Genomic DNA, 27,993 nt, shown 5'->3' with positions numbered 1-27,993 from the left:
AGGATCAGCACGGCCACCGGTGACGGCAAACATTACTGCTACCCGCACTTCACCTGCGCCGTGGACACAGAGAACATCCGCAGGGTGTTCAACGACTGCCGTGACATCATCCAGCGGATGCACCTCAAGCAGTACGAGCTCTTGTGAGGATGCTGCCGCCACCCTGCGACGGAGCGGCGCCCCGGACTGCCTGACTGCCAGCCCCATGCCATGGTAGGAGGCAGAGTCTCTAGTTCCATCTCGCTGCCGTCTGTCCCGTTCTGTGTCGACCACCAAGCCTCTGGCTACCTCTGTCCCCTCAGGTTTGGTTGTGTAGCTTCTGTTGTCATTGAATACAGCCTCCCGCAGCATCCCACCCCCAAACCACCGACTCTCATTGCCGACACTGCAGCAGAATCTCTCCAGGTGGGAGCCCCATTATTCATTCTCCCTTTATTGATTCATCGAGGAGAACTTGGTAGATGGGGAGAAAACACAGTTGTTGTTTTTTTCCACGTTATCAACCGTGACTGCAAGAGCGTTCGTGCAGTGCCCTGAGCCACGGCCATCTCTGATTCTCCCTTTATGAAGCTGCAGGCTGACGAGCGATGGTCCCTTCCCATTGGCCTTAGCCCAAGACTTAGAGTCGACCCCAAGCGACAGAGTGACCAGAAACCCTTTTACAGTCACATTCAGAGTCGCTGCTGGCCTCAGGCATTTGAATTAGAGCTACTTTGAGCCTCTTAGGCAGAAAACCTACCACATTCACTACTGCAAAATGTGTCCTGTCTAAAAACGATTCTCTAAACTTTCCCTATACTTAGGCATAGTCTTCTTTCTTAGATTCTCTTTGTTGTTGTCCCTATTGCTGGTTTATTACACTGTACAGACCACAAAATGTAATATTCTTTTGTATAACTACTAAAGAAAAATCCTTGTAGATCTTTGTGCCTTCACCATGGCTATCTATACCTGTACATGAAATGTGTTTGTATTGTGCTGAAGAGCTTAATGTCAACATTACCTGCTGCTTACTCTGAAAAAAGGAATGAATGGTAGCTGTAGAATTTAGGATATTTTATCAGGTTGGCACTTTATAAAATACTCCCTGATTTAAAAAACTGTAAGTTATACACGTTAATCATCCACATTCTACCGACAATGTACCAACATCACAAGCTGTTGCAACCACCTGCTGTTACTTCTCTGAGCTGTAAAAACCTGAACTCAATTCAGGGGTACAAATTGCAATCTAATCTTTTCAGGGAACCAGGGATTTTTTTCTCTCTCTCTAGACAATATGTTTCCTCATTAGTCTGCTAATGAAACACTTCTTCAAGTTCCCTAAGTGGGAACAGGTCCATCATTCCCTTAGTCAAAACTGTGGACACAGGCTACATCATACAAGTAATCAAACAGTAAGAGAAAAACAAAATGTGGCCAGGCACGGTGGCTCACGCCTGTAATCCCAGCACTTTGGGAGGCCGAGGCAGGCGGATCACGAGTTCAGGAGATCAAGACCATCCTGGCTAACATGGCGAAACCCCGTCTCTACTAAAAATACAAAAATTAGCCAGGCATGGTGGCGGGCGCCTGTAATCTCAGCTACTCGAGAGGCTGAGGCAGGAGAATCGCTTGAACCTGGGAGGTGGAGATTGCAGTGAGCCGAGGTCGCGCCATTGCACTCCAGCCTGGACATCAAAGTGAGACTCAGGCCAAAAAAAAAAAAAAGACCTTGACGTGTCAATGTTTGTGTCTGGCCTAGGAGAATGAGGCTGACAGCTTCACTTGCCTTTTGAAGAAGAAACATTACAAAACCTTAATCTGAAGTATAAAGTCAAAAGATATGGCTCTTTCTCACACTTGCAAGACTTACAAATACAGCCTCAAACATTATGACACACCAACAATATCTAGAAAGTAAGAATTGTTGTAGCAATGATGCTTCATATTCTCTCTGTAGCCACAGAGTTGAGGGTAGTTTTTGTAGGTCTAAAATAATCTATAAAGATATCCAAAGTTAAATTTTCAACAATACAAATCTAGAGAAGTGACAGCCTGCATTACTTCATTACTCTTTTTTTAGTCTTTAGTCTTTAATATTTTAAAGTTTACTCTATAAATCAGCATTTTGTAATCCTTTATAAACTCATCCAGATTTAAATGCTACTTTTTCATGAAGAAAGGATGATAACTTTATAGACAGTCAGTGCAAGACACACATATTTTATCTCATCACCGTCTTACTGCCCCTCCCATCCACTGTCTCATAAAGCCCTCAGCTGAACTAAGATAAATACAATGGAAATTATTTTCAGTTCCCCTTGCACTGTCAAAGTAAAACAAGAAAACTGAAAAGCTACAACCCCAGCAAGAAAGGGAAGTATGCTGTTGTATGCATCATTACTCAACAATTACCCTCTAACTAAACATCCTGTTTAAGAGTTTAATTCAAACAACAGCCAGACTGTTAAGAAAAAAAACAAAAAGAATAACTTTTATCTGGCTTACAATTATTAAAGCATTTATTTTCAGGTACCAAAAGCCATATCCCATTCCACTTTTTAAGTCTCTTTTGATCACTGACAGGCATTAATAGATGTAGCAACTTGGTCTCCTATAGAGAAAATTACACTTATCTAAAAATCTGATTCCATTAATTGATCAAGTATAAAAATCTACGAAAACAATATGTTCTGCACATCACATCTGTACTTTTTTTTTTTAATATATTTTTTGAGACGGAGTCTCACTCTGTTGCCCAGGCTAGAGTGCAGTGGCATGATCTTGGCTCACTGCAACCTCCGCCTCCCGGGTTCAAGGGATTCTCCTGCCTCAGCCTCCCAAGTAGCTGGGATTATAGGCACTTGCTACCATGCTTGGCTAATTTTTGTATTTCTAGCGGAGACGAGGTTTCACCATGTTGGCCAGGCTGGTCTTGAACTCCTGACCTCAAGTGATCCACCCGCCTCAGCCTCCCAAAGTGCTGGGATTACAGGTGTGAGCCACTGGGCCCGGCCACATCTGTACTTTTAAGGGTACAGCTTTACAGTACATAGGAATTTGAGAACCACTTCACAGGAAGAGGGAAACAGCCCAATATTTATGTATACACATAATCCCAAGTGTGTGCTGGGGCCACCAGGCCCTTCCTGGGGGAACAAGGACTGTCGTGCATGTGAGTGACGACATTAATAGCATTTACATACTGTACAGATGCAACCTTTGATGATACATATATTTGATAAAAATGAGAAAACAGATTTGTTGTAGAGTACCTGTCCACTTTTATAGCATGAGAACAGTACAATCAACTATTTATTTTGCAGTTAGTTACTCATTTCAGTGATTGAGAATTTCTGTGCTGTGCAGAGAGACGGCCTGTAATTGGTCTCATCATCCACTTGATTCTAACATGATCTCTGCCCAAAGTTCCATTTCTTGGGCTTTGATATTTATAATGGCGCCTGCTCTTCATCTTGTCTTACGCTTTCCGAGCAAGTTCAAACCAGAAAGAAAAGGTGAGGCTAGAAGCCCAAAGTGAGTGAGTGTGAGGACCACAAGGAAGCCCACCACTCCACAGTAGATGATCAAAACCACATCCTCACGCGGGAGGTAGCACTTGGAGAGGGTGTAGTCTGTGGGCGTGATGCTACCCTGGAAAGGAGAAGGGAAAGTTATGCTGAGAGCACCAGGCACAGGTTGAACACCGCAGTCTTAGAAACAGCAGAGGGAAGACTGCCTTCTCAGGTCCCCCTCAGGTGAGGCAGGGAACGGGCCCTCCTCACCTGAGACCAAGGGGGCCCAGCCTTCCCCCTGCACAGCTCACCCCCGACCAGCCCAGGCTCCGGCAGGAGAGACAAGTAAGGCCCAAGTGTGCCTGAGTGGAAAATGTCTGGGACACTGACCTGTCAAAACTGGCCCCTGGCTCACTGGGTTCCCATCAAATATAGTGGGGGATCCATAACAGAGATTCAGAGAGGCACCGTGGAGTTCCAGGGTCATCGGTCAGCGAGGAACAGGGAGGGAAAGGTGTCTTCCCGCCCCTTGATGCTCAACTAAGCATCTGTTCCCTAGAAATACGTGTGTCCAGGTCGTCTCCATGGGCTTTTCTTTGCAGATACTTTTATGTGGAACAACAGTGGCAAATGTTTTCATTTACTTGGAATTTGAAAATGTTAGGGTTTCCTCCACCTTTTTATGAAGTAAAAGAACCTGTCGTACCAGCATCGTGAGCTGGATGCAGGAGCCCATGGCTGAAAGGAGTTAAAACGCCCAGTGGTCATTAAGTGAAACATCTTTTATCAACCTGCAAAAGCTGTAGCGTTCTCTGCCAGGTCAAATGGGCATGTTTAGAAAATAAGAGAAGATGGCTGAGTATAGCTAATGAATAAATGGTTGTTTCTTTAGAAAATTAAACACACACAGAGTGTAAGAGGAGAGGATACAGCCCTCCCTGAAGGATAAAGTCCACCTGGATGGTGCCCTGCCCTCGCTTCTCACATTAACTGCCCAGGAATGTCATGCTGATTGGTTCCCGGAAGGGTGTTTGGCAAGGGGCAGCGTATGGAGCTACGTGTAGAGGGAGGGAAATTTGTGTGTGGCTTTTGTAAATTTTGACCGATTGCAGCAATTAAATAGTTGATTACTGTGTTGATTTAAATACTTATGAAAGCTTTCAGACAAAAATAAACTTTCACGTTACCATGATGAAACTGGGGTTGTTTCTGTTCCTCCAACTGAAAGATGGGACGCTGAGCTCGGGGACTCGGCCCCCGTGGTGCACCTCGCAGGCGCTGTGCGTGTGGCCACTGAGAACCAGGCGCGGCTGGAGCCACCACAGCAGCTGACAGTGGCCGAGAAGACAGCAAAGCAGGCTGTTAGCTCATCCTCAACCAGGCTCTCACCGCTCAGCAGACGGCCGCTGGCCATCGCTTCTTTCATTAAGTTACATACTAAATCCTTATTTTGAAGGACTGGTTTATTTTTTTCCTTAAAAATCCTTTGGTTTATTTACACTAAATCAAAGGTAAGGTCAGCCCTTTGTTCTCATCCCAGATTTTATATACTTTTTACGGTATTTTATCTTTATAAATATTTTATACATTTATCTTATAAATATTTCCTATATTTATATATTATGTATAATGTAATATGTATTATATAAATCTATATAAGAAAATGCATTTTAATTTTAATTAAGTCCCTAAAAAATTGACTTTTCAGTTCTATTCACATTTCTAAATACATTTAAGTTGGTGAAAAACTCTGAATACAAAGAATAGCTGAGACTATTACTGACTTGAGGGTAGGAAACAGAAGTAGGCTTACTGGAAAAAAAAAAGCGATTAAATGAAAATCTGAGATACTGTGAAAGCCAGGCCTCCACCCCTGTCCCCAGGTGATAACTAAGTCATGAACGTTTCAGCAAACACCTGCTCTAGCCTGGGCACTCTGCTTGTTGACATGCAAGGTGATGAGAGTCACACTGCGACATGAATTAGCATCACGACACCCTGGCAAACCTTTTGTGATGCCTCCCGTGAAAGCACGTCATAGTTCTCCTTAAATGGGATGTCCCTTTCCTCTGGAGGAGCAGCGTCTTCCCCAGAACAGTTAGCATCACTTCTCCGATACAGAGGATAATGCTGTCCGGGGTGGAGAGAGGAGTTCAGGCGGCTATCGTGAAACCACAGGCTGCCTGCTGTCTGCCATGAGCCCTTTCCTCCCCCAGCTCACCTGCAGGAGGACAGGGGCAGACGTGGGCAGCAGAGGCCCAGGTCCACACCGGCTGGAGCCACGTGCCTGCTGGGTACAAGTCAGGCCATTAATCCGCACACCTGACCCTCATCAAAGGGCAAGAAGCGCTAGGGGGCTGAGTGAGCAACCGAAGCGGAGCAACACGGGACAGAAGGCACCTGTGGCATTCAGATGCTCTCCTACCTCTCGGGAGCAGTTCAGTCTGTGAGAAACTTCAATGAGCTCTGCTTCTGTTTCAGAGCAGATGCCACAGCCATCCCCGTTCAGCGCCACGCTGTTGACCATCACAAAGCTGAAGCGAAGGGAAACGCAGGTGAGGCCGCTGGGGGTATCAGTGCTTTCTTTTCCCTACTGTTCCCATGAAAAGAAAGCTAAGCATCCAGTGCAAAGAAACAAGCCCAGAGCAGCTTTCAATCCCACCCAGAATAATTTGGTGTATTTTTAAATATGAGTCAATATTAACAAAAATAGCATTACTGGGAGTTCTGTCTAAGACACGATCGAAGGGTTTTTGACCCTAAACTTGTGAGAAATCCCAGATCACAGAAGCTCTGCAGTTAGACTATGTCTAAGCTCATCCTCCAACCAGAACCTCATCTGTTACAGCGCGTCTTCTGTGCAGGGGGTTAAGAACCCTATGCCCACCCCATCAGCTGGTTGTGAGGTTTCAATGAAATGACATGGCAGGTGTTTAGAACACAGCCTGCCACTAGAAAGTACTCAGTACGTGTCAGATATTGTGACTAACAGGTAGAGGGAACCACAGAATGCATCAGTGACATACAGACACACACAACAAGTAAGGCAGAGGGTAGGGTGCCGGTTAGAGCTAACTGGGTATGGATAATCCCAAACTAGGGTAATAACAAAGTCCATTGTGGTTAGACTCAGCAGCCACATTTTTTTAAAGACTCCCACTAAATACGATTTTATTTCCTACATGCATACCATCTTGGAATGACAAAAGTACCTGTCAGTAAAGACTGCTTGAAATTTAACTCGTTTTAGAGATAAGGAGTGGAGTTATCAAGTGATCAGCAGTATGATAAGCTGTTTGAAGTGTCTTAAACACACACTTAGAGGGAAATAATTCAAACTGTATCATGCTTCTATTATGAGTCAGCAGAGAAAGCCACCTACTAGAGACTCTGCCCTCCTGGCAGAGGGAAAGGTGAGCATTGGTGGTGAAGCCGCTGGACAGAAATGACCTCACCTGCAGACCTGCTGTGTCCAAGGTCAACAGAGTGCTGGGCACCCACAGGAAGGACAAGATTAAAAGAGAAAAGGCTTCCACTCCCACCTGTTTTCTCCACCGCGTCTATAATCAGTATAGAGTATAGAGTCCTGTCCACTGTGCTGCAGCCGCATACACAGCCCAGAAAGGATGTAGAGATGGGTACTGAGGTGGCCTCGCAGAGTGCGAGCTGCTCATGGTCAGGCTAAGGGTCAGGATGCTCTGGTCTAAAAGCCCAGGCCAATGGAGATGGGTGGCACAGAGCTACAGAGGAACTGTGACACACTTGCCACCAAATCCCATAGTAGTTATGACACCATAACTACGAGAACAGTCTTTGTAACGTGAAATTAGTATATTTTGATCAAATAAAGACTCTTTTACAAAGTGGGCTGATGAAATTTGTGCTACCCAGAGACAGTGCAGACAGAAAGACTATCATTCCCACAGTGGCTGGGCAGAGTCATAAACTGACCGATTCATTATGGGGTTGTCAAGGAAAACCAGGGTGGTTTGAGGTTTCCCATCTATCGGCTCCCATGGTGAGCACCAGCAAGGACAGCCTAAGGCACTGCTGTTTAAAGATCATAAACCAGGCTAAACAGAACGCAGGTAGATGATAGATCCCAGTATGGCAGGCACCTTTAAAAAATGAAGTTTCCAAGGACTAAAGGTCTTGGAAGAATTTACTTAATACTCACTTAATGCCTTTCCAAGAAAACAGTCTTTCAGAGCTGAACACTTTCTCAAAGCGTTCTACTTTGTATGTGTTCATCCTATATTCAATTGTGAGAAGAAACATTTTTCAGGACAAGCCATTTTAGAAACTCCTAGAGTCATCATGAACACAAAATAACTTTCAACACTTGAGTTTCAGACTAGCATTATTAGTTAAGGGCTCTACCTGGCCCCAGGATAGCAAAGCTCAAATTTTAGTTCCACTACTTACTATGAAGCCTGGGGCAAGTTACTCAGCTGCCCAGGGCCTCAGATTCCACATTGGTACCGTAGGTAAAACAACAGGACCATGGTAAAGATTAATGTGTTAATATATGGAAGTCAAGTACTTGAAACAGATGGCACATTATAAGCACTAGAGCACTATATAAACGTTAGCTATTAAAGTCTAAATGATCTTGGTTTTTCATTCCCAAAGACGATAATTGGCCATTAAATGTACATTTCAAGTTAGATGTTTCCCAAGGGCACATACAATTCATTCATTCCACAGATATTTGTTGAGGGTGTACTATGCACCAAGTAAAAACCCCTTAAAGAGTTTAATATCCCAGAGCTTACATCTTTTGAAGAAAACAAATTTCAAGACAGCACAAATAGGGCTTTCACCTGAATTCCAACAGATTTAGAATTACAGTTAACAAGAGCTCTCAGGGTGCAGGGCTTTTGTGAACTACTTACTCATAATGGAAGCCAATGTCATGGTTTCCAGCAACTACCTTCAGCTGTACATGACTTGGGTGTCTGAACATTTTCTGAAACCGCTCCACATCATCCGCCCAGGCCTGAGGGAAAAAGAATCACTGCTGAGAGCCAGAGAACCATCTCTGCCCTGTGGCTAAAAAAACATGATCCCTATTTTGTTTTGCTTTTTTTTGAGACGAGTCTGGCTCTGTCTCCAGGCTGAAGTGCAGTGGTGCGATCTCTGCTCACTGCAACCTCCATCTCCCACATTCAAGCGATTCTCCTGCCTCAGCCTCTGGAGTAGCTGGGATTACAGGCACATGCCACCATGCCCGGCTAACTTATTTTGTGTGTGTGTATTTTTAGTAGAGACAGGGTTTCACCATGTTAGCCAGGATTGTCTCGATCTCCTGACCTCGTGATCCGCCCGCCTCAGCCTCCCAAAGTGCTGGGATTACAGGTATGAGCCAACGCACCCAGCCAATGATCCCTATTTTGATGTGAGAAGTGAATGAATTCCCCTGTTCAAATCAGATGCACATAAAGATGATGTAGAACTTTTTTTTTTTTTTTGAGATGGAGTCTCGCTCTGTTGCCCAGGCTGGAGTGCAGTGGCACGATCTCGGCTCACTGCAAGCTCTGCCTCCGGGGTTCACGCCATTCTCCTGCCTCAGCCTCCTGAGTAGCTAGAACTACAGGTGCCCGCCACCACACCTGACTAATTTTTTGTATTTTTAGTAGAGACGGGGTTTCACTGTGTTAGCCAGGATGGTCGCGATCTGCTGACCTCATGATCCACCCGCCTCAGCCTCCCAAAGTGCTGGGATTACAGGCATGAGTCACCACACTTGGCCATAATACGTCTTTTTTTAAGATTACAATTAATACTTACTGTTATTTAATTTGATGCCAAGTTTTTGTTTCATTTTGTTGTTTTTTTGAGACAGGGTCTCACTATGTCACCCAGGATGGAGTGCAGTGGCCATGATCTTGGCTCACTGGAACCTCTGCCTCCAGTGTTCAAGTGATTCTTATGCCTCAGTCACCTGAGTAGCTGGGATTACAGGCGTGTACCACCATGCCCAGCTAATTTTTGTATTTTTAGTAGACACAGGGTTTCACCATGTTGGCCAGGCTGGTCTCGAACTCCTCACCTCAAGTGATCCACCTGCCTCAGCCTCCCAAAGTGCCAGGATTACAGGCATAAGCCACCAAGCTCAGCCTGACGCCAAATTTTTAAATGGTATCCTCTCCCATCTTAAAACAATAACTGGCAATCCCAAAAAATATTTGGTTCATACACCTATTATTTCAAGATCCCCTGAAGACCATTCATAGACCCTGGTGGAGAAATGCTTCAGATCTGGGCATGCTATAAGAACAGGCTCTGACAAAATGTCCAGTAAGTTCTTCATGTGTCTCAACTAAGACAAGGATGAGAACATCTTTAAAGGTGGCATTCCCCTATGGCTACAACTGTGGAAACCAGAACTAATGAGATGTGGGAGAAAGAAAGACAAAAAATACTTATTGTAACAAATTTTTCAAAATTATTCTGATACTTGCTTTAACTATTAAAACTTCAGAGTTATGTTAGTGTAGTTCTTATTTTTATAAAGCTAAAAATATCAATTGTACAAACACCCTAGGGTAGGGAAAAAAACAAAAAAAAACCTCTATTCTAGATAGTAACCAACTTTATCCTAAATGTTGTAAATCTGGCAAAACTTAAGGAAATATGCTGGATAGAGTCCTTGAATACATTTACAAAGATTCCACTTTAACAAATAACATTTAAAGTTAGATGGCTAGGCGCGGTGCCTCACGCCTATAATCCCAGCACTTTGGGAGGCTGAAGCAGGCGGATCACTTGAAGTCAGGAGTTTGAGACCAGCCTGGCCAACATGATGAAACCTGTCTCTACTAAAAATACAAAAATTAGCTGGGTGTGGTGGCGGGTGCCTGTAATCCCAACTACTCGAGGAGGCTGAGGCAGGAGAATCACTTGAACCAGGGAGGCAGAGGTTGTAGTAAGCTGAGATCACGCCACTGCACTCCAGCCTTGGTGACAGAGCAAGACACCAGCTGAAAAAAATAAAAAAATAAAAAGTTAGAGTAACATAAAATCAGAAAAACAGACATAGAAAAACATAAAATGTTGCCCTTAATTTGGAAAAGCAACATATCTATCCAACCTCATTTTGTAACTAGTTGTTTTTACATATAACATTTCCACTATCTCACATTTAATTATAGCCTAGATAATAACAAACATTGCAACTCTGTAAACTGGTTCCTATCAACTCTGAAACAAGATTTCTCTTGTGCAGCTATTGAATTGTCCTAGGAAATGCCAGTAAGGTTTTTTGGATTTTTGTTGTGGGGTTTTTTTTGTTTTGTTTTTGTTTGGGTTGTTTGTCTTCCTTGATTTTTATCTTGATTTTTTGAGACAGCGTCTCACTCTGTCACCCAGGATGGAATGCAGTGGTGCACAGCTGACTGTGGCCTTGACCTCCCAGGCTCAAGTGATCCTCCCACTTCAGCCTCCTGAGTAGCGGCGTGCACCATCACGCCTGGCTGATTTTTGTATTTTTTGTAGAAACAGGGTCGGTGTGTGCCTGTAATCTCAGCTACTCGAGAGGTTGAGGAGGGAGAATCGCTTGAACCCAGGAGGCGGAGGTTGCAGTGAGCCAAAATCACACCACTGCACTGCAGCCTGGGTGACAGTGAGACTCCATCCCCCACAGCACCAAAAAGAAAAAAGAAAAAGAAAGGGCAGGCACGGTGGCTCATGCCCGTAATCCCAGCACATTGGGAGGCTGAGGTGGGCAGATCACCTGAGGTCAGGAGTTTGAGACCAGCCTGACCAACATGGAGAAACCCCGTCCCTACTAAAAATACAAAATTAGCCGGGCGTGGTGACACATGCCTGTAATCCTAGCACACAGGAGGCTGAGGCAGGACAATCGCTTGAACCTGGGAGGCAGAGGTTGCAGTGAGCTGAGATTGTGCCATTGCACTCCAGCCTGGGCAACGAGTGAAACTCCATCTCAAGAAAAAAAAAATCCTCCTGCCTTGGCCTTCCAAAGTGCTGGTACTACAGGCATGTGATGAAGTTTTTTAAACTATACCCCAAATTTAAGATTTTCCAAAAACCATTAGTGACTGAACATTTTTAAGCGCAAGAACAGCTCATGTCTTCATTCGTTTTGTTCCAAGGATGTAATAAGCAAAACATTGTGACAACTAAGGTGAGAACCGCTTTTCTCTTTGGTTTGTGGAAAGTCTTACATTACCCCAATACCCAGGCAGGGGTCTCAGCCCCCTCTGAAAGCAGAGGATCCTCACATCAAGTCCCCAGCGCTCCTTCTGCATCTCTCACTCAGAAAAAAGAAAATCAGAGGAGAATAGCAAGTCTCTTTTGCAGCACGATTCTCATAATGTCATGGTTCAATAAGAGTGTGAAATTAAATGTACATTTCAATATGTATTTTGCAATTTCGGTGACAACTGAAATAACATCTATCTTGCCCGTTTCTCCCTTTCCCAAGAGGTTCACAAAACAGTGTATTCCAACTAAATGATATCTGGCTAATCGACATATTTCCTACATAGACAAATGTTTACAATTAGCCAACCTAACTCAAGATTGAGTTGTTCTAATAATCTTAGATAGCCTATGAATTCTAATCATCTTCCAAATAGCCTACGCATTTTTAATATCAGTAGTAAGTACAACTTCCATAAAATTTCCAGCTGAAGCTGACATTGCTTCGTGGATTCTCTGGGATACTTGTGCTGGACCTCACAGCAGGATGAGGGCACCTGGAACACAGAGTCCTACCTCAGGGGTGCTCCACTTCCCTTCATCAAAGATATCCCCCAGGATGAAGACGACTTCCGGCTGCAGCAACCACAGAGCTGTCTGGAAGGCTCTCTCCATCTGCCATTCCCTTGACGCCAATAGGAAAAAGTAAGGCATCAGTCTCTTTCCTGGGTGGAGGCTACTTCTGTATTATGCACCATTTAAACAGCAAACTAAATGGTTCCACTCTCCTTCCAGAGCCCCACTCTTGCATTCCCATCCCTGGCTTGAAGGGCCAAAGAGTCCATATCTGATTAAAGGTGGGGAATTAAGTATCAGAGAAGAGTCCGGCCATCCCTTCCACACACCCCAGACACTGTGGTGTGCAGAAACAGGCCCCACTCTGCATCCTGCAGCCATCACTCAGTCAAGACAGCAACTGGGATCTGAGAGAGCCTAATGCAGCTTCCAAAGATGCTCAATATAGACTGATTTTGTACCACACAGAGGAGATTATTGTATCTAGCTTAATTTTAGCTTCTTCTTAAAGGGACTTCAACCTCCTTCTTTGCTTCCAAGTTGGAGGAGAGATGACGAGAGAAATAGGCTAGCCAATATCAAAACAGGAAATCCTGGAGATTTCAGACATGCGAGTAATCCTCCCAGAGGTAAGACAAGCAAATGAAAAGAGCCTGGAGGCTGGGTATGGTGGCTCATGCCTGTAATCCCAGCACTTTGGGAGGCCGAGGTGGGCAGATCATAAGGTCAGGAGTTCAAGACCAGCCTGGCCAATATCATGAAACCCTGTCTCTACTAAAAATACAAAAAACCAGCCATGCATGGTGGCATGCGCCTGTGGTACCAGCTACTTGGGAGGCTGAGGCAGGAGAATTGCTTGAACCCAGGAGGCGGAGGTTGCAGTAAGCTGAGATCATGCCACTGCATTCACTCCAGCCTGGGTGACAGAGCGAGACTCCATCTCAAAAAAAAAAAAAAAAACAGCCTGGGATCTGCAATCTGACAGACGATGGCTTAACATCCCAGCTCAATCCATTGAAAAGCTGTGTGGCTTTGAAAAAATTGCCTGTTCTGATGCCCAGTGTCTTCATTGGTAAATGACGATTTTATTTTATTTTATTTATTTATTTTTTGAGATGCAGTTTCGCTCTTGTTGCCCAGGCTGGAGTACAATGGTGTGATCTCAGCTCACTGCAATCTCTGCCTCCCCGTTTCAAATGATTCTCCCGCCTCAGCCTCCCAAGTAGCTGGGATTACAGGCATGTGCCACCACACCCAGCTAATTTTGTATATTTAGTAGAGACGGGGTTTCTCCATGTTGGTCAGGCTGGTCTCGAACTCCTGACCCCTGGTGATCCACCCGCCTCAGCCTCCCAAAAGTGCTGGGATTACAGGCATGAGCCACCACACCCGGCCGGTAAATGGGGATTTTAAACCCTACTTGCACAGGATAGTTACAGGGTTAAATAAGACAGCATTTGTAAAGCATGGCACAGGCACACAGCAGGTGCTCAAAAATGTCAGTGCTTGCTCAGCCCTCCCCGTCTTCAACCAAACCAAATCCAGCCTATGTCATTTTTCTAAGGAATCCAAACCTTTCCTCCTTTTTAAGGCATTTTCCTGGCTGCTCCTCCTCTACAAAAGGGAAATGCTATGTCCTGGGATATATAAATAGGGGAAAGTAGGCTGGGTGCAGTGACTCACACCTGTAATTTCAATGCTTTGGGAGGCCAAGGAGGGAGGATCACTTGAGGCCAGGAGTTCAAAACCAGCATGGGCAACACAGCAAAACTCCATCTCTACAGAAAAGTAAAAATTAGCTGGGCGTAGTGGCACAAGCCTGTTGTCCTAGCTACTTGGGAGACTGCAGTGAGCTATGATCCTACTACTGCCCTCCAGCCTGGGCAACAGAGCTAGACCCCATTTTAATCAGTCAATGTAATTTCTGGTCAGAGGAAGATTTTTAGATCCCAAGTGAACTGAATGGTACACATCACCCCTGAAAGGCTTTTTACCCAAGATCTCTCTCAAAATACATTTCTCCGTTTTTCTTATTTTATTTTACTTTTTTTTTAGAGACAGGCTCTTGCTCTGTCGCCCAAGCTGGACTGCAGTGCCATGATCATAGCTCACTGGAGGCTCAAACTCTGGTGCTCAAAATACCTCAAGCGATCCTCCTGCCTCAGCCTGCTGAGTAACTAGGACTACAAGCGGGCATAAATAGCAAAAATTAGCTATTTTTGGTTTTTGTTTATTGCTTTTTGTAGAAATGAGGTCTTGCCATGTTGCCCAGGCTGGTCTCAAATTCCTGGCCTCAAGCAGTTCTTCACCTCCACCTCCTAAAGTGCTGGGATTACAGGCATGAAGCACTGCACCCAGCTTCTCAGTCTCTCTTGATTTAATGTTATTCACCATGGGAAGTAAAAATCTAGAAACAGCAGCAGGAAGAAGGCACAGAAGGCTACTTGGCGAGACCAGACATCAATCAAGATCAATTTCTAAGACCAAGACACTGCAGGCCCCCCACCGGCCCTTCTTGAGCTCACGCCTCCTTTGGTTAAAACTCTTAGTAAAAAGGTATAGCTGCTCTTTCATTCTTTTCTTTTCTTTTTTTTTGAGATGGAATCTTGCTCTGTTGCCCAGGCTGGAGTGCAGTGGTGCAATCTCAGCTCACTGCAACCTCTGCCTCCCAGGTTTAAGCGATTCTCCTGCCTCTGCCTCCGGAGTAGCTGAGATTACAGGTGCCCGCCACCATGCTCAGCTAATTTTTCTATTTTTAGTAGAGATGGAGTTGCACCATGTTGGCCAGGCTGGTCTTGAACTCCTGACCTCAGGTGATCCACCTGCCTTGGCCTCCCAAAGTGCTGGGATTACAGGCATGAGCCAGTGTGCCTGGCCTAAAAATAATTTGTTTAAAAAGCTTCCTGGTGAAAAAAAACAATGGACCATGCAGGGGCAGGTGTGAGTTGGAAAGATAGGACCTGATCCTTCCCCAGGGTGACAGCCACAAATCTGCTCTGCTCCTCTGCTGCCTAGAGGAGGCTGAAACCCAATAGGCTCAAAGTTACACAGCAATGAAGGTGAGATGGGACCACCAACCCACATCTGTGTCCTCCCCTGCCCAGGGGACCAGTCCCAGGCACCAGGCATTGTGTAGCATCTTGTTGTCATTGCGTGGCACATCTTGTGATGTTTCTTGTCTTAACCCAGTTACAAACAAGGAGGCAGGGGCTCAGAGGGGCCCTAACAACTTGTCCAAAGTCACAAAGCGATGTGGCCCAGATCTGACTCCCAAATTATGGGGCCCTGTATATATCCTCAGTAAATGGTAAATTCAAGGAAAAGTCAAATGTCCCTAAATGTCCTCCTTTGAGAGGAAAATAACTAAGAGTAACCTAAAGCCATAAGCCTTGCCTATGAGGAGAGGGCTATACCGTTTTGCCTACAGAATTTTAGAAAGATTCCTGATTTTACCTCTTACCTTCGTAATTTGTCCAGCCAGTGGCCTAGGAATTCCCCAAGCAAATGGGTGTCAGCCAAAAACATGGCTTTGAGCACAGGCTCACGTGTGGCCTGTTCACCATCAGAGGCTGTGGTTTTCACTTCAGGCCAATTACACTGAAAGATCGCTAAGTAATAGATTAAAAATTCACAAAATAGAAGCACAGCAAAGACAACAGCTATGAGTTTCAACAGCAATGAACTCTTCCTCTTTAATGGATGAAAATTCTGTCTTCCAAACCCCAATTCGATCATCGCCATTTCTCAAGCAACAACAAATCCATCAAGGGTTCACCACGAGAAAACTGCAGAGCCCTGGGGAGGGTGATGGCATTCAGGTCTTAGCTGGGCACCTACGGGAAAAGGAAAAGAATTCAGTTATGTTCCCTGATAATACAGGTATCACGACCTCCCTCTATTAAGAACTAATGAGTTACATAATCTATCTACATTTCCAAATTAATCGTCTTATACTTTTACAATAATAATATGCCAGATTACTAATAAGGAAAACAACTGACCTCTCTGACTCCTTCAAGCTCTCCATACCTCCATATGTCAGAATAAAGCTATTAGAATGCTTTTCTCACCAAGATGATAAAGTTTCGTTAATATTCTAGAAATCATCAAATGGGAATCCATGAGAATGATGTGTGTCAAGGTAGGAGACATAATGGGAAAATTCAGTATTATTTAAGTGTAATTTTGACTCCCAGGATTCCCCACCACCCCTCCTTGACCTTAAAAATCAACAGGTCACAAGCCGCCTGTAATGTGTTGCTTTTGGTGTTAATTCATCACTTTTCTACTCTGCTTGTCCACAAAATAAGTGAATATTCATGGACAATGTGCTTCAAAGATCCAAGGAATTCATTCCACATTGGACCCAGAGGCCAGGATCTGACAGTGAAACCACCTTTGCAAAATTATAACAGTAACAGAAATCTGACATCGTTGACTCCATCTTGTTTCTGACTGCCAAGATGTCCTTGGTCATTCCTGGATATAGGCCAAGCTAACTTTGGGAGAAATTTGGTTTATAGGTTTTTGTTTGTTTGTTTTGTTTTGTTTTGTTTTTGAAATGGGGTCTCCCCTGTCACCCAGGCTGGAGTGCAGTGGTGTGATCTGGGCTCACTGCAACCTCCGCCTCCTGGGTTCAAGTGATTCTCATGCCTCGGCCTCCCAAGTAGCTGGGATTGCAGGCACTCGTCACCACGTCCAGCTAATTTTTGTATATTTTTTTAGTAGAGACGGTTTTTCGCCATGTTGGCCAGGCTAGTCTCAAACTCCTGACCTCAAATGAACCACCTGCCTCAACCTCCCAAAGTGCTGGGATTACAGGCGTGAGCCACTTTGCCAGGCCAGTTTATAGTTTAACTTTGAAGCAAGGATGATGATAATAGTCTACTCCCTGTTCTGAGGCTGAAACCACCTTTGAAAACTAATGAAAGGTATCGAGATTAGGATTAGGGGAGGGGCTTGAATTCTGCTGAATGTAGTTTCTATAATCCCTAAATGCTCAGGAGTCATGAGGCCAGAGGTAACAAAGATTTGTGACTTCCTTCAATTTCTCCTATAGATAACATCACTATTGTAGATCCTAAGATTGGTCTTTTGACATATTTTTCAGACTTTCGGGCAACTGATTTACCCTACCTGACTGACCCTGCTGGGACCCATATTTCCTGGCTCAACTGATCCTATGACCCCACCCAGAATTGGACTCAGCACACAAGGACTGTTTTCCACATCCCTATGATTTCATTCCCAACCAATCAACAACTCCTATTCCCCAGCTCCCTGCCCACAAAATTGTCCATAAAAACCCTAACCTCTGAGATTCAGAGAAACTGATTTGAGTAATAATTCCATCTCTCAGTGGCCAGCCTTCATTAATTAAACTTTTTTTTTTTTTTTCTGAGACAGAATCTCACTCTGTCACCCAGGCTGGAGTGCAATGGCACAATGTCAGCGCACTGCAACCTCTGCCTCCCAGGTTCAAGTGATTCTCATGCCTCAGCCTCCCGAGTAGCTGGGATTACAGGTGTGTGCCACCACGCCCAGCTAATTTTTTTTGTATTTTTAGTAGAGATGGGGTGTTGCCATGCTGCCCAGGCTAGTCTTGAACTCCTGAGCTCAAGTGATTCACCCGCCTCAGCCTCCCAAAGTGCTAGGATTACAGGCGTGAGCCACCGTGCCCAGCCCAGCCCAAACTACTTATTTACTGCAGTACCATAGTCTCAGTGAATGGTTTTGTCTGTGCAGTGGGCAGGAAGAACCTGTGGGTGATTGCAACAGAGCCACCATCTGTGAATATGAATATTGAGTACTGCAACCAGATTATATGTTTTCACAAAAATGGGTTTCCCCCTGCAAATGTGCCTTAAAACTCTGGATGGCCTTCTTTTATAAGCTATTTATGTATAGTGGCTTCTGTAAGGGAACCTTCAAAATTTTTATGGATTCATCCCAAATCTTGGATGAGCTTTGCATCCTGTAAAGAAAGCATCTATTTTTGAGACCTCTGAAGAGAAAAGTTGGTAAAAGGCTGCCCTGAGATAGGCTATAAATGGTGGCATTCTACTTCCAGGTTCTTCAACTGCGCGCAAGATGAGCATCTGAGAAGGGCGGTGACCTTCCCAGGGAGGGTATAGGGAGCTCAGATGTCAGAGAAGCCCCTGAAGTCTTACGGGGTGGGAGCTTTGGGAGACATTGACCAGAGACCCTAATTGAACCAATAAAAAAATAAAGTCCTTTTCTAGGAAGATGATTTTCTAACATGAATCTAGGAACTTCATGTCACACATAGGCATGGAGTCAAGAACCACCTCATTTCCCCAGGGTCTAAAATCACCTCTGTGAAATGCATCCTCAGAACTCTACATTTGCATAGGGAAATTAAGAATAACCCCCATTCCTGGCTGGGTGCAGTGGCTCACCCCTGTAATCCCAGCAGTTTGGGAGGCCGAGGCGGGTGGATCACCTGACATCAGGAGTTCGAGACCAGCCTGGCCCACGTGGTGAAACCCTGTCTCTACTAAAAATACAAAAATTAGGCTGGGCGCAGTGGCTCAAGCCTGTAATCCAGCACTTTGGGAGGCCAAGGTGGGCGGATCACCTGAGGTCAGGAGTTCGAGACTAGCCTGGCCAACCTGGCAAAACCCCATCTCTACTAAAAGTACAAAAATTAGCCAGGGTGATGGTGTGCACCTGTAATCCTAGCTACTCAGGAGGCTGAGGGCAAGAGAATCACTTGAACCTGGGAGGCGGAGGTTGCAGTGGGCCAAGATCACGCCATTGCACTGCAGCCTCGGTGACAGAGAAAGACTCCGTCTCAAAAAAAAAATCAGCTGGGCGTGGTGGTGGGCGTCTGTAGTCCCATCTACGCGGGAGGCTGAGGCAGAAGAATCACTTAAACCCAGGACGTGGAGGTTGCAGTGAGCTGAGATCACGCCATTGCACTCCAGACTGGGTAACAAGAGCAAAACTCCATCTCAAAAAAATAAAATAAAATAACCCCCATTCCCTATAAGAGTCCCTAGCTTGTTTTACACTGGTGTCTATAAGCAACCATTAAGATGTGGAAAACCTTTCAACCTTACCTAAAGAAAAATAAGCCAGGCACAGTGGCTCATGCCTGTAATCCCAGCACTTTGGGAGGCCAAGGTGGGCAGATCACGAGGTCAGGAGATCGAGACCATCCTGGCTAACACAGTGAAACCCCGTCTCTACTAAAAATACAAAAAATTAGCCAGGCGTGGTGGCAGACGCCTGTAGTCCCAGCTACTCGGGAGGATGAGGCAGGAGAATGGCGTGAACCCGGGAGGCAAAGCCTGCAGTGAGCCGAGATTGCGCCACTGCACTCCAGCCTGGGCGACAGAGCAAGACTCCGTCTCATTAAAAAAAAAAAAAGTAAGAGAAAAAGAAAAATAAATAGGTGTGAAAATGTACTTTGAGCCATTATCAAAAGTTTAAAACCTAACGGAAAAATTGGCAATACCTTCAGAAACTGATAAATGAAGAAATCTTCTCATAAGTATTCTAATGGAGCATTGGCAATGGGTATGTGGTACTATTAAGTATTCATTACTATTTCTGGCTTTTCAGAAGATGAAAGGGTAGGAAATGGTGAAATGGACGGCCCTTCCATTGGGGACTGTCATTCCTCTGTTTCATTAGAATGGCATTACCTATATTAACTCTTGATTTATTTATTTATTTATTTTTATTTTTTTGAGACAGAGTTTCTCTCCCATCACCCAGGCTGGAGTGCAGTGGTGTGCTCTCAGCTCACTACAACCTCCACCTCCTGGGGTCAAGCAATCCTCCTACCTGAGCCTCCCAAGTAGCTGAGACTACAGATGTGCACCACCACACCCAGTTAATTTTCATATTATCAGTAGAGATGGAGTTTCACCACATTGGCCAGACTGGTATCGAACTCCTGGCCTCAGGTGATCCACCTGCCTCGGCCTCCCAAAGTACTAGGATTACAGGCGTGAGCCACTGTGCCCAGACTAAGTACTTAATTTAAAAGGGAACAGCTGGCCTGGCACAGTGGCTCACAGCCGTAATCCCAGCACTTTGGGAGGCCAAGGCAGGTGGATCACCTGAGGTCAGGAGTTCAAGACCAACCTGGCCAACATGGTGAAACCTCATCTCTACTAAATACAAAAATTAGGCAGGTGTGGTGGTGCATGCCTGTAATCCCAGCTACTAGGGAGGCTGAGGCAGGAGAATCGCTTGAATCCAGGAGGTGGAGGTTGCAGTGAGCCGAGATCGTGCCACTGCACTCCACCCTGGGCAACAGAGTGAGACTCCATCTCAAAATAAATAAACAAAGGGGGAACGGCAAACAAATACTGGATTTTAACTATGTCCTTTCAGACAGAGAGGTCAAAAGCAGCTTTGCATATCATCTGGAGTCAACTGCTCTTGCTGAAATTCTCCTCCAAAACCCCACAACATCTTTATCAGCTGGTCAAGCTGTACTTTATCTTCTTCACTTAGAACTTTTGTTGCCTCTCTTTTCTCTAAGGCAAACCACACATGCCGCATAATCGCAGTCACAACATACCTTTATCTTCCAACTGGGGACAGCTTTGAGTGAAAAATGTCACTAATAAAAATTAAAACAGGGCAATGGTGTAAACCAGGACTGTCCCAGACAACTCAGGATGTGCAGCCACCCTGTGCTGTCTGTGCTTACTCTGACACAGAGGAGAAGCAGCAGTGCCTGTTTGCAGTCACCCACCTCATCTGTAAGAAACTTCGGAATGGACTGCACAAGTGGCAGGAACCACGCACCAGTATGGTGAAGGGCCTGGGTTCTCTGCTGGAGAGCCTCTGAGGGATAAATAACAGGTTCCTTAACGCCAGGCAATTTCCTTTGTTGTGATTAAATCAAATATGTCAAAGGCAGCCATTCGATCTTACTATCTCATTTTTCTTTCAAAAGGCCTAGAATCTCCTAAAATCCTAAAAGCTAAACCCAAAACCATAGCTGAAACTTTCTAACACCTTATGTTTCCTCCAGCTGTACAGAACTAGTTGAGAGGGAAGGAATGCTGACCTTCTGGGGCAGGCTGAGGAGTCTTCCAGTATGCAAACCCTTGCTGTTTGGTAGGTTTCTGGTTTCCCAAGATGAAATACCAGAATGACACCTTGATAATTGCTCTTCTACACCCCCTTCTCTTCATCAGAGTGAGCCTTGTTTGAGCAGTTATGACTAAGAGGCGCAAAAAGCATCAGTGAGTGGTGAGCAGGCTGGAGACAAGGCTGGCTGACAGCCCAAAGTGAGGCTCAGGGCAGGATAGGATGCAAAACTGCAGTCCTCCAGCTTCCCTGGATGAAGAGAGCAGGACAGAGGACATAGAGACAGCCTGTGGGTTTGCACTTCCAGGCAACCTGGGCTCTCCCTGCCCCAACTCCCCACTGAGCTCACTCAGCATGGCCTCTTACTCCTTGCAGATAAGCGACCTTACTGCAAACAAACTGGGTTAGAGGGGAGTTCTGGCGCTTCCCTCAAACTTCTGTGTTTTTGTTACAGATAGGCAGGCATGAGCGGGGCAGGTGAGGGCTCTTCCCACCTACCAGGAATGTCAGGTGATCACCAGGTGCCCATTCAACAGTTAACATATTGCCTCTCTAAAAACGATCATTTAGCAGCCAGCGCCAAGGAGAGACAATCTCCTGAGGGTCCACAGCTGCCACATTAAAGTGTTAATTAAATGCAGATGCCAGAGAGGGGCAACTTCCTGGGCATACACATCAGGAGACAAAATGGCAGAGTATGACCTTCTGGGGGCACTCCACAGGAAAAAGAAAGCCACAGATGGGCATGCGTACAACTTCCTAAACACACTGCTCATGCTCACCTCCCAAGCTTAAGAAGGGCACTGTGCATGCAGGCAGCCCACCCTAAGGGAAGAATCATGGAGAAGGGGTGCAAGACGCCAGAAGTAGGTCAGCCTATAAAGTCCTAGGATTACGGTTAAACACTGCACTTGGCTGGGCACGGTGGCTCACGCCTGTAATCCCAGCACTTTGGGAGGCCGAGGCGGGCGGATCACAAGGTTAGGAGATCGAGACCATCCTGGCTAACACGGTGAAACCCCGTCTCTACTAAAAATACAAAAAATTAGCCGGGCGTGGTTGCAGGTGCCTATAGTCCCAGCTACTCGGGAGGCTGAGGCAGGAGAATGGCATGAACCCAGGAGGCAGAGCTTGCAGTGAGCTGAGATCCCGCCATTACACTCCAGCCTGGAGGACAGAGCGAGACTCCGTCTCAAAAAAACAAAAACAAAAACAAAAAACACTGCACTTGACCTTCACATTGCCCTCTTGGGTCTCTTCCAAATGTACTTTTCTTTCTTTCCTGCTCTAAAGCTTTTTAATAACTTTCACTCCTGCTCAGAAACTTGCCTCAGTCTCTTTTTCTGCCTTATGCCCCTCAGTGGAATTATTTTTTTCTAAGCAGGCAAGAATTGAGGTTGCTGCAGATCTGTATGGATTTGCCACTTGTAAATCAAATACCTTCTACCCCTAACATTCTTTTTTCCAAAAAGGAATTTAAAATATCCTACACAGAGCCATTCAACCAGAGGAAAACTTGGAAGGAAAGAAGGAAGGAGGATAGTAGAAAAGGAGAGAAGAGCAGAAGGGGTAGGGGGAGCAAACAGGACAGAGAAAGAGAGCAAGCAAGCTGGCTGGCACTGTTACATATTTTCCTGAGAAGACCCTGATAACCATGTGAAGCAGCTATCTGATATAACGTAATCTTTTTTTTTTTTTTTTTTTGAGACAAGGTCTCGCCCTGTCACCCACGCTGGAGTACAGTAGTGTGATCTCAGCTCAGTGCAACCTCCACCTCCTGGACTCAAGCAATCCTCCCACTTCAGCCTCTGGAGCAGCTGGGATTACAGGTGAGCATGTGCCACCACGCCCCATTAATTTTTGCATTTTTTGTAGAGACAGGGTTTCACCATGTCGCTTAGGCTGGTGGCAAACTCCTAGGCTCAAGTGATCCACTGGCCTCGGCCTCCCAAAATACTGGGATTACAGACATGAGCCACTGCGCCCAGCCCAACATGATCATTTTTTAAAAGATAAGAGTGGCTGTGCGGGGCATGGTGGCTCATGCCTGTAATCCCAGCATTTTGGGAGACAAAGGCAGGTGGACCATTTGAGGCCAGGAGTTCAAGACCAGCCTAGCCAACATGGTGAAACCCCATCTCTACTAAATATATTTAATACAAAAATTAGCCGGGTGTGGTTGAGTGAGCGTGTAATCTCAGCTACTTGGGAGGTTGAGGCACAAGAATCACTTGAACCCAGGAGGCGGAGGTTGCAGTGAGCCGAGATTTCACCATAGCACTCCAGCCTAGGCGATAGAGCGAGACTCCATCTCAAAAAAAAAGAAGAAAAAAAAAGATAACAGAACAAAAACCTATTTAGAAAACTTTTGACAGCGGATCCTTAAACAGAACACCTTCTGGGCAGGTGGCTCACACCCTGTAATCCCAGCACTTTGGGAGGTGGAGGCAGGGAGATCACTTGAGGCCAGGAGTTCAAGACCATCCTGGCCAACATGGCAAAACCCCGTCTCTACTAAAAATACAAAAATTAGCCTAGTGTAGTAGTGCACACCTGTAATCCCAGCTACTCAGGAGGCTGAGGCAGGAAAATCAGTTGAACCTGGGAGGCAGAGCTTGCAATGAGCAGAGATTGGGCCACTGCACTCCAGTCTGGGCGACAGAAGGAGACTGTCTCAAAACAAAACAAAACAAAACAAAAAAACAACAACAAAAAACACCTTTTGCTCAAATCTTGGGAAATTCCTTTTCTTCCTCTACCAAAGACTCATTGAATTAGCATTCCCAAGGTTGTCTTCAATGTTATGGCCAAAACATGCCCTCTTTTCCTACCTGAAATGAAGACAGAATAACTTGTAGGCCTGATAGGGTGGGGGAAGAGATTCCTTCTCTCCCCAGAAATGGCACCAGCATTAGGTAATGAGGCTTCACTCCTACCGGATAGCTTGCTTCCCAAGGGTATAAATTGACTTGTTTCACTCACTTGCTGGGCCAAACCTTACCCCAGCCTCCTCATTTTCTGCCTCCCCATTTTCTGACTCAGTTGAAGGAAACCTGCTGACCACCAGCACCTGGGAGCTCTGCAGACACCCCCACCCCGGTGAGCCCTACCTTTTTGTCAGGAAAGAGGAAACCGTGAGAGCTCTGTGAGGAGTTAGCCACTTGTTCCTTGGTGAGTATTTTATCTTGCATGCTGTGAATACCACCAGCAGAGAGGGCAGCTATGCTGAATTGGAAAGTAGCCAAATGGCAGCGCTGCTCTGTGACCTTGTGCCAGCCACTTACCCCTCCTGAACCTCACAACCCGCAGTGTCCACCTCAGTGCTTTTGTGAGGATAGAAAAAACATCAGAGCCTAGTCCTCAGCCTTAAAATTCAAAATTTCTTAAAGTGTTACTGTTTTCACTCCCAAGTTCAACTTATCAGTCTTATTAAGATCATCAAACGATAACCCAGCAGGAACAGTGTACAGCTTCCACAAGACAGTTCAGGCCGGCCTAGGATGGAAAGGCAGAGATGCACCTCTCTGGTACCTCCAGACATATCCGTAAAATATAGAAGCTAGATTATATATTACCTATAATTTTCCAGGAAAATCACCAAGTCACCTCATCTTTTAAAGACAGAGAGATTGGTACGAGGCTCTAAGTTGGCATCTGCTCCCCAAAATCAGAATTCATTTATCTGAAATGAAACCAAAAATGTGTGTTTTGTCAGTGAGCTTTCATTTAGTTAACTATTAACAGGAAACCTGACCAACTTTGAAAGTAAAAAAGAAGCTGAGAAGCTAAAGAAACAAGACATTGGGTTAGTGGCCAAGAATACCTATCTTGAATTACAATATAAAATACCTGTATTTATATATAAATTATATAAAACATTTCTGCCCAACATATGTGAATAATCACTGCAAGCCATAATTGGGAGCCAAATATTTTCTCTTTAGGCCGGGCGCAGTGGCTCATGCCTGTAATCCCAGCACTTTGAGAGGCCGAGGTGGGCGATCACCTGAGGTCGGGAGTTCAAGACCAGCCTGACCAACATGGAGAAACCCCGTCTCTACTAAAAATACAAAATCAGCCAGGGTGCTGGCGCATGCCTGTAATCCCAGCTACTGGGGAGGCTGAGGCAGGAGAATCGCTTGAATGCGGGAGGCGGAGGTTGTAGTGAGCCGAGATCGCACCATTGCACTCCAGCCTGGGCAACAAGAGCAAAACTCCGTCTCAAAAAAAAAAAAAAAAAAAATTTATCTTTGAACTTTTCAATTTGTATTTATTTATTTATTTATTTTGAGAGATAGGGTCTCACTCCACCGCCCATTGTAAATAAAAAATGAAATCCTAAGGCCCCTCAACCATCTGCATGGATCCCACCAAGGGCATTCCAGAGTTAACCTTGTTTTAGGTTGTTTTAAGCAAAACTTGTTTAGGCCATGATGGGAAGTGGGGGTGGAACTTGACACATTTCATCCTCCTCCCTTTTGGAATTCAGGAAAAGCAGACCAGCATTTAACATGCTGGACACTTAACTTACCTGGAGGCTTCATCTGCATGATAAAACTTCAGTCTCCACAGCCTCTTATTGTAACCCAGACATTCCTTTCCATTGATAATAAATCTTTCAACCAAATGCCAATCAGAAAATTTTCAATCTACCTATAACCCGGAAGCCCCCGACCCACCCACCTCCTCAGCTGTCATACCTTTATGGACCGAACCAATGTACATCTTAATCTTACATGTATTTGACTGATGACTCATGGCTCCCCTAAAATGCATAAAACCACACTGGGCCCCGACCACCTTGCGTACGCGTTCTCAGGGTCTCCAAATGGCTGTGTCACCAGCCATGGTCACTCATATTTGGCTCAGAATTAATCCCTTCAAATATTTTACAGAGTTTGACTTTTTGTCAACCGCAGGCTGCGTCACAGCTCGCTGCAGCCCCAAACTCCTGCGCCGAAGCGATCCTTTCCCCCACAACTTCTCGAGTAGCAGGGACTTCAGGTGCGTGTCACTACACCTGGCTTTTTTTTTTTTTTTTTTTTGGTACTTTTGTTGTTATGGTGGGGGCGGGGGGCTTGCTATGTTGCCCAGGCTGGTCTCGCATCTCTGGGATCAAGCCATCCTCCCCCTTCAGCGTCCCAGAGTGCTGGAATTACAGGCCTAAGCAACGGCACCCAGCCTATCTTTTAATTTTTAACTTCAAAGTTATCGTTAAAAATCTAATCCCCCCAAAATATGAAAAAAAATACTTAATATGCACTGACCTGTAGTTTTTCTCTAATTCACTATCTTAAATATATTAATTGCAATCTCATCAACTGCGACTTGCATTTGAAATTTTCCACCTTAAACGGTATTTTTTGATAAGATGGATTTTTTAAAAAATCTACACCAGTAAACTAGAGTGAGAGACCCCTGCAAAGTAATACATGGGCCTTAAGTCACCGAGATTTTCCAGCAAATAATTTGCAGAATGCTGTTTTTCCTAGGTTAACTTGCAATCCTAAAACGGAAGGAGGTTCCGTTTTTAGAAGTTTAAATGTTGTCACACGGGCGCAAGAATACATACAACAGCCATGCTTTCCAGCTCTGCGCACAACGCCAGGCAGATGGGGAGCATCGGGCGGTGCGGGAGCCCTTTCACCAGGGCTGGGTGGCTTCGGTGGCCGAGGGACCCGGGAACTGCAGCCGGAGCCGGCGCGCACCCAGCCAACTTCCTGTTTCCGCGGTAGCGCGCGGGCCTGTCACTGAAGCCCCGCCCCGGCGACCTCAGGCAGGGGGGCGGAAGACCGAGTCTTCCCGGAGCCGCTTCGTCCGCCCGGCGCCGGAGTCCCACGGCCGGTTTGCGGAAGCGGGTCGTCTGAAGGGGCCCGGCGGGTAGCTCCCGGGTCTCCGCGGCCTGTGATCCCCAGAGCGGACAACCGCAGCTGGGGCTCCGTGCGCAACTCGGAGTAAAGGCCAGAACCTACGCTTGGCGGCCGCGTCCCGGCCCCTAGCGCCCTCCCCGAAGTGCCTGGCAGGCTCGGCAGTCTGAGTGTCGCGTTACAGAGTCCCCTGGGCAGTCACCGCTGAAGGGCGGGGGACGCGGGAAACGCATTTTGGGGACACAGGAGAGCTGCGAGGGCGAAGCACGGGCGAGCTGTCGTTAGGGCCCAGGAAAGGCCCGTTGCGGGGCGCACAGGCGGGCAGGGGAACTCGCGCCCCGCGCCGCGCGCCCGGCCTCCTGACGCCAGGGCCGGCTTCTGAGCACAGCCACCGCGGCGGCCGGGGGCGGCCACTGCTCCCCGCGAGCCCGCTTCCCCGCCCCAGAAGCCCCCAGAGCCCGCGTCCGAGCTCCAGGCCTTGGAGGAGCCAGGCGGGCAGCTGACAGCCCCGGAGCCGCTCCCGGGCTCCGCGCGCGGTGGCAGCCAGGCCGTGCCTCCCCGTTCCCCTCCCGCGCCGCGCTGCCCCTCCGGGACCCACCAGGCCTGGCTGCGCCTCTTTCCTCTCCTCCCCCGGAGCCTTGGAAAGTGCCCTCCAGAGATGTGCTTAGGAAGTGTGTGATGAATAAAGGAGACAATCAGGATAACTATAATATTTATTATGCACTTGCTTTTTTCTCACTGATGTTACTAATTTTAATGGTGTAGCACAGCGCGTTCCAGTTTTCTAAGTGCTCTCACATCCGTTCAAAAAA

General features: G+C 46.0%; 2 protein-coding genes across 8 annotated transcripts in view; one reads left to right on the top strand and one right to left on the bottom strand.

Moving 5' to 3' along the window:
• The window catches only part of GNAL (G protein subunit alpha L), a 196,562-nt gene extending 191,868 nt beyond the window's left edge, over nucleotides 1-4,694 (top strand). For both annotated transcript variants that reach the window (XM_009433627.5, XM_009433628.5), the window contains exon 12: nucleotides 1-4,694. In XM_009433627.5, the coding sequence (XP_009431902.1) occupies nucleotides 1-147 (147 nt within the window). In that variant the 3' untranslated portion in view covers nucleotides 148-4,694.
• Nucleotides 2,476-27,560, bottom strand: MPPE1 (metallophosphoesterase 1). Of its 6 annotated transcripts, none has more exons than XM_009433632.5 (12): nucleotides 26,887-27,560; nucleotides 24,890-24,996; nucleotides 16,241-16,335; nucleotides 15,700-16,072; nucleotides 12,240-12,348; nucleotides 8,393-8,496; nucleotides 7,675-7,749; nucleotides 5,923-6,031; nucleotides 5,719-5,787; nucleotides 5,505-5,627; nucleotides 4,685-4,825; nucleotides 2,476-3,636 (listed from the first exon to the last, which is right to left on the bottom strand). In XM_009433632.5, the coding sequence occupies exons 4-12, from the start codon at nucleotides 15,978-15,980 to the stop codon at nucleotides 3,454-3,456; spliced, it is 1,194 nt and encodes a 397-aa protein (XP_009431907.1). In that variant the 5' UTR covers nucleotides 15,981-16,072; nucleotides 16,241-16,335; nucleotides 24,890-24,996; nucleotides 26,887-27,560; the 3' UTR covers nucleotides 2,476-3,453. The 6 variants fall into 6 exon arrangements, with proteins under 6 accessions (XP_009431907.1, XP_054527774.1, XP_054527776.1 ...); XM_054671799.2 differs by having other exon boundaries at nucleotides 5,719-5,784; XM_054671801.2 differs by lacking the exon at nucleotides 5,719-5,787.
• Nucleotides 27,561-27,993: the final 433 nt, after the last annotated feature.

The sequence above is a fragment of the Pan troglodytes genome, chromosome 17, assembly GCF_028858775.2.
Source record: "Pan troglodytes isolate AG18354 chromosome 17, NHGRI_mPanTro3-v2.0_pri, whole genome shotgun sequence".
NCBI classification, from domain to species: domain Eukaryota; kingdom Metazoa; phylum Chordata; class Mammalia; order Primates; family Hominidae; genus Pan; species Pan troglodytes.
This window is presented reverse-complemented; position numbering and strand designations above follow the sequence as displayed.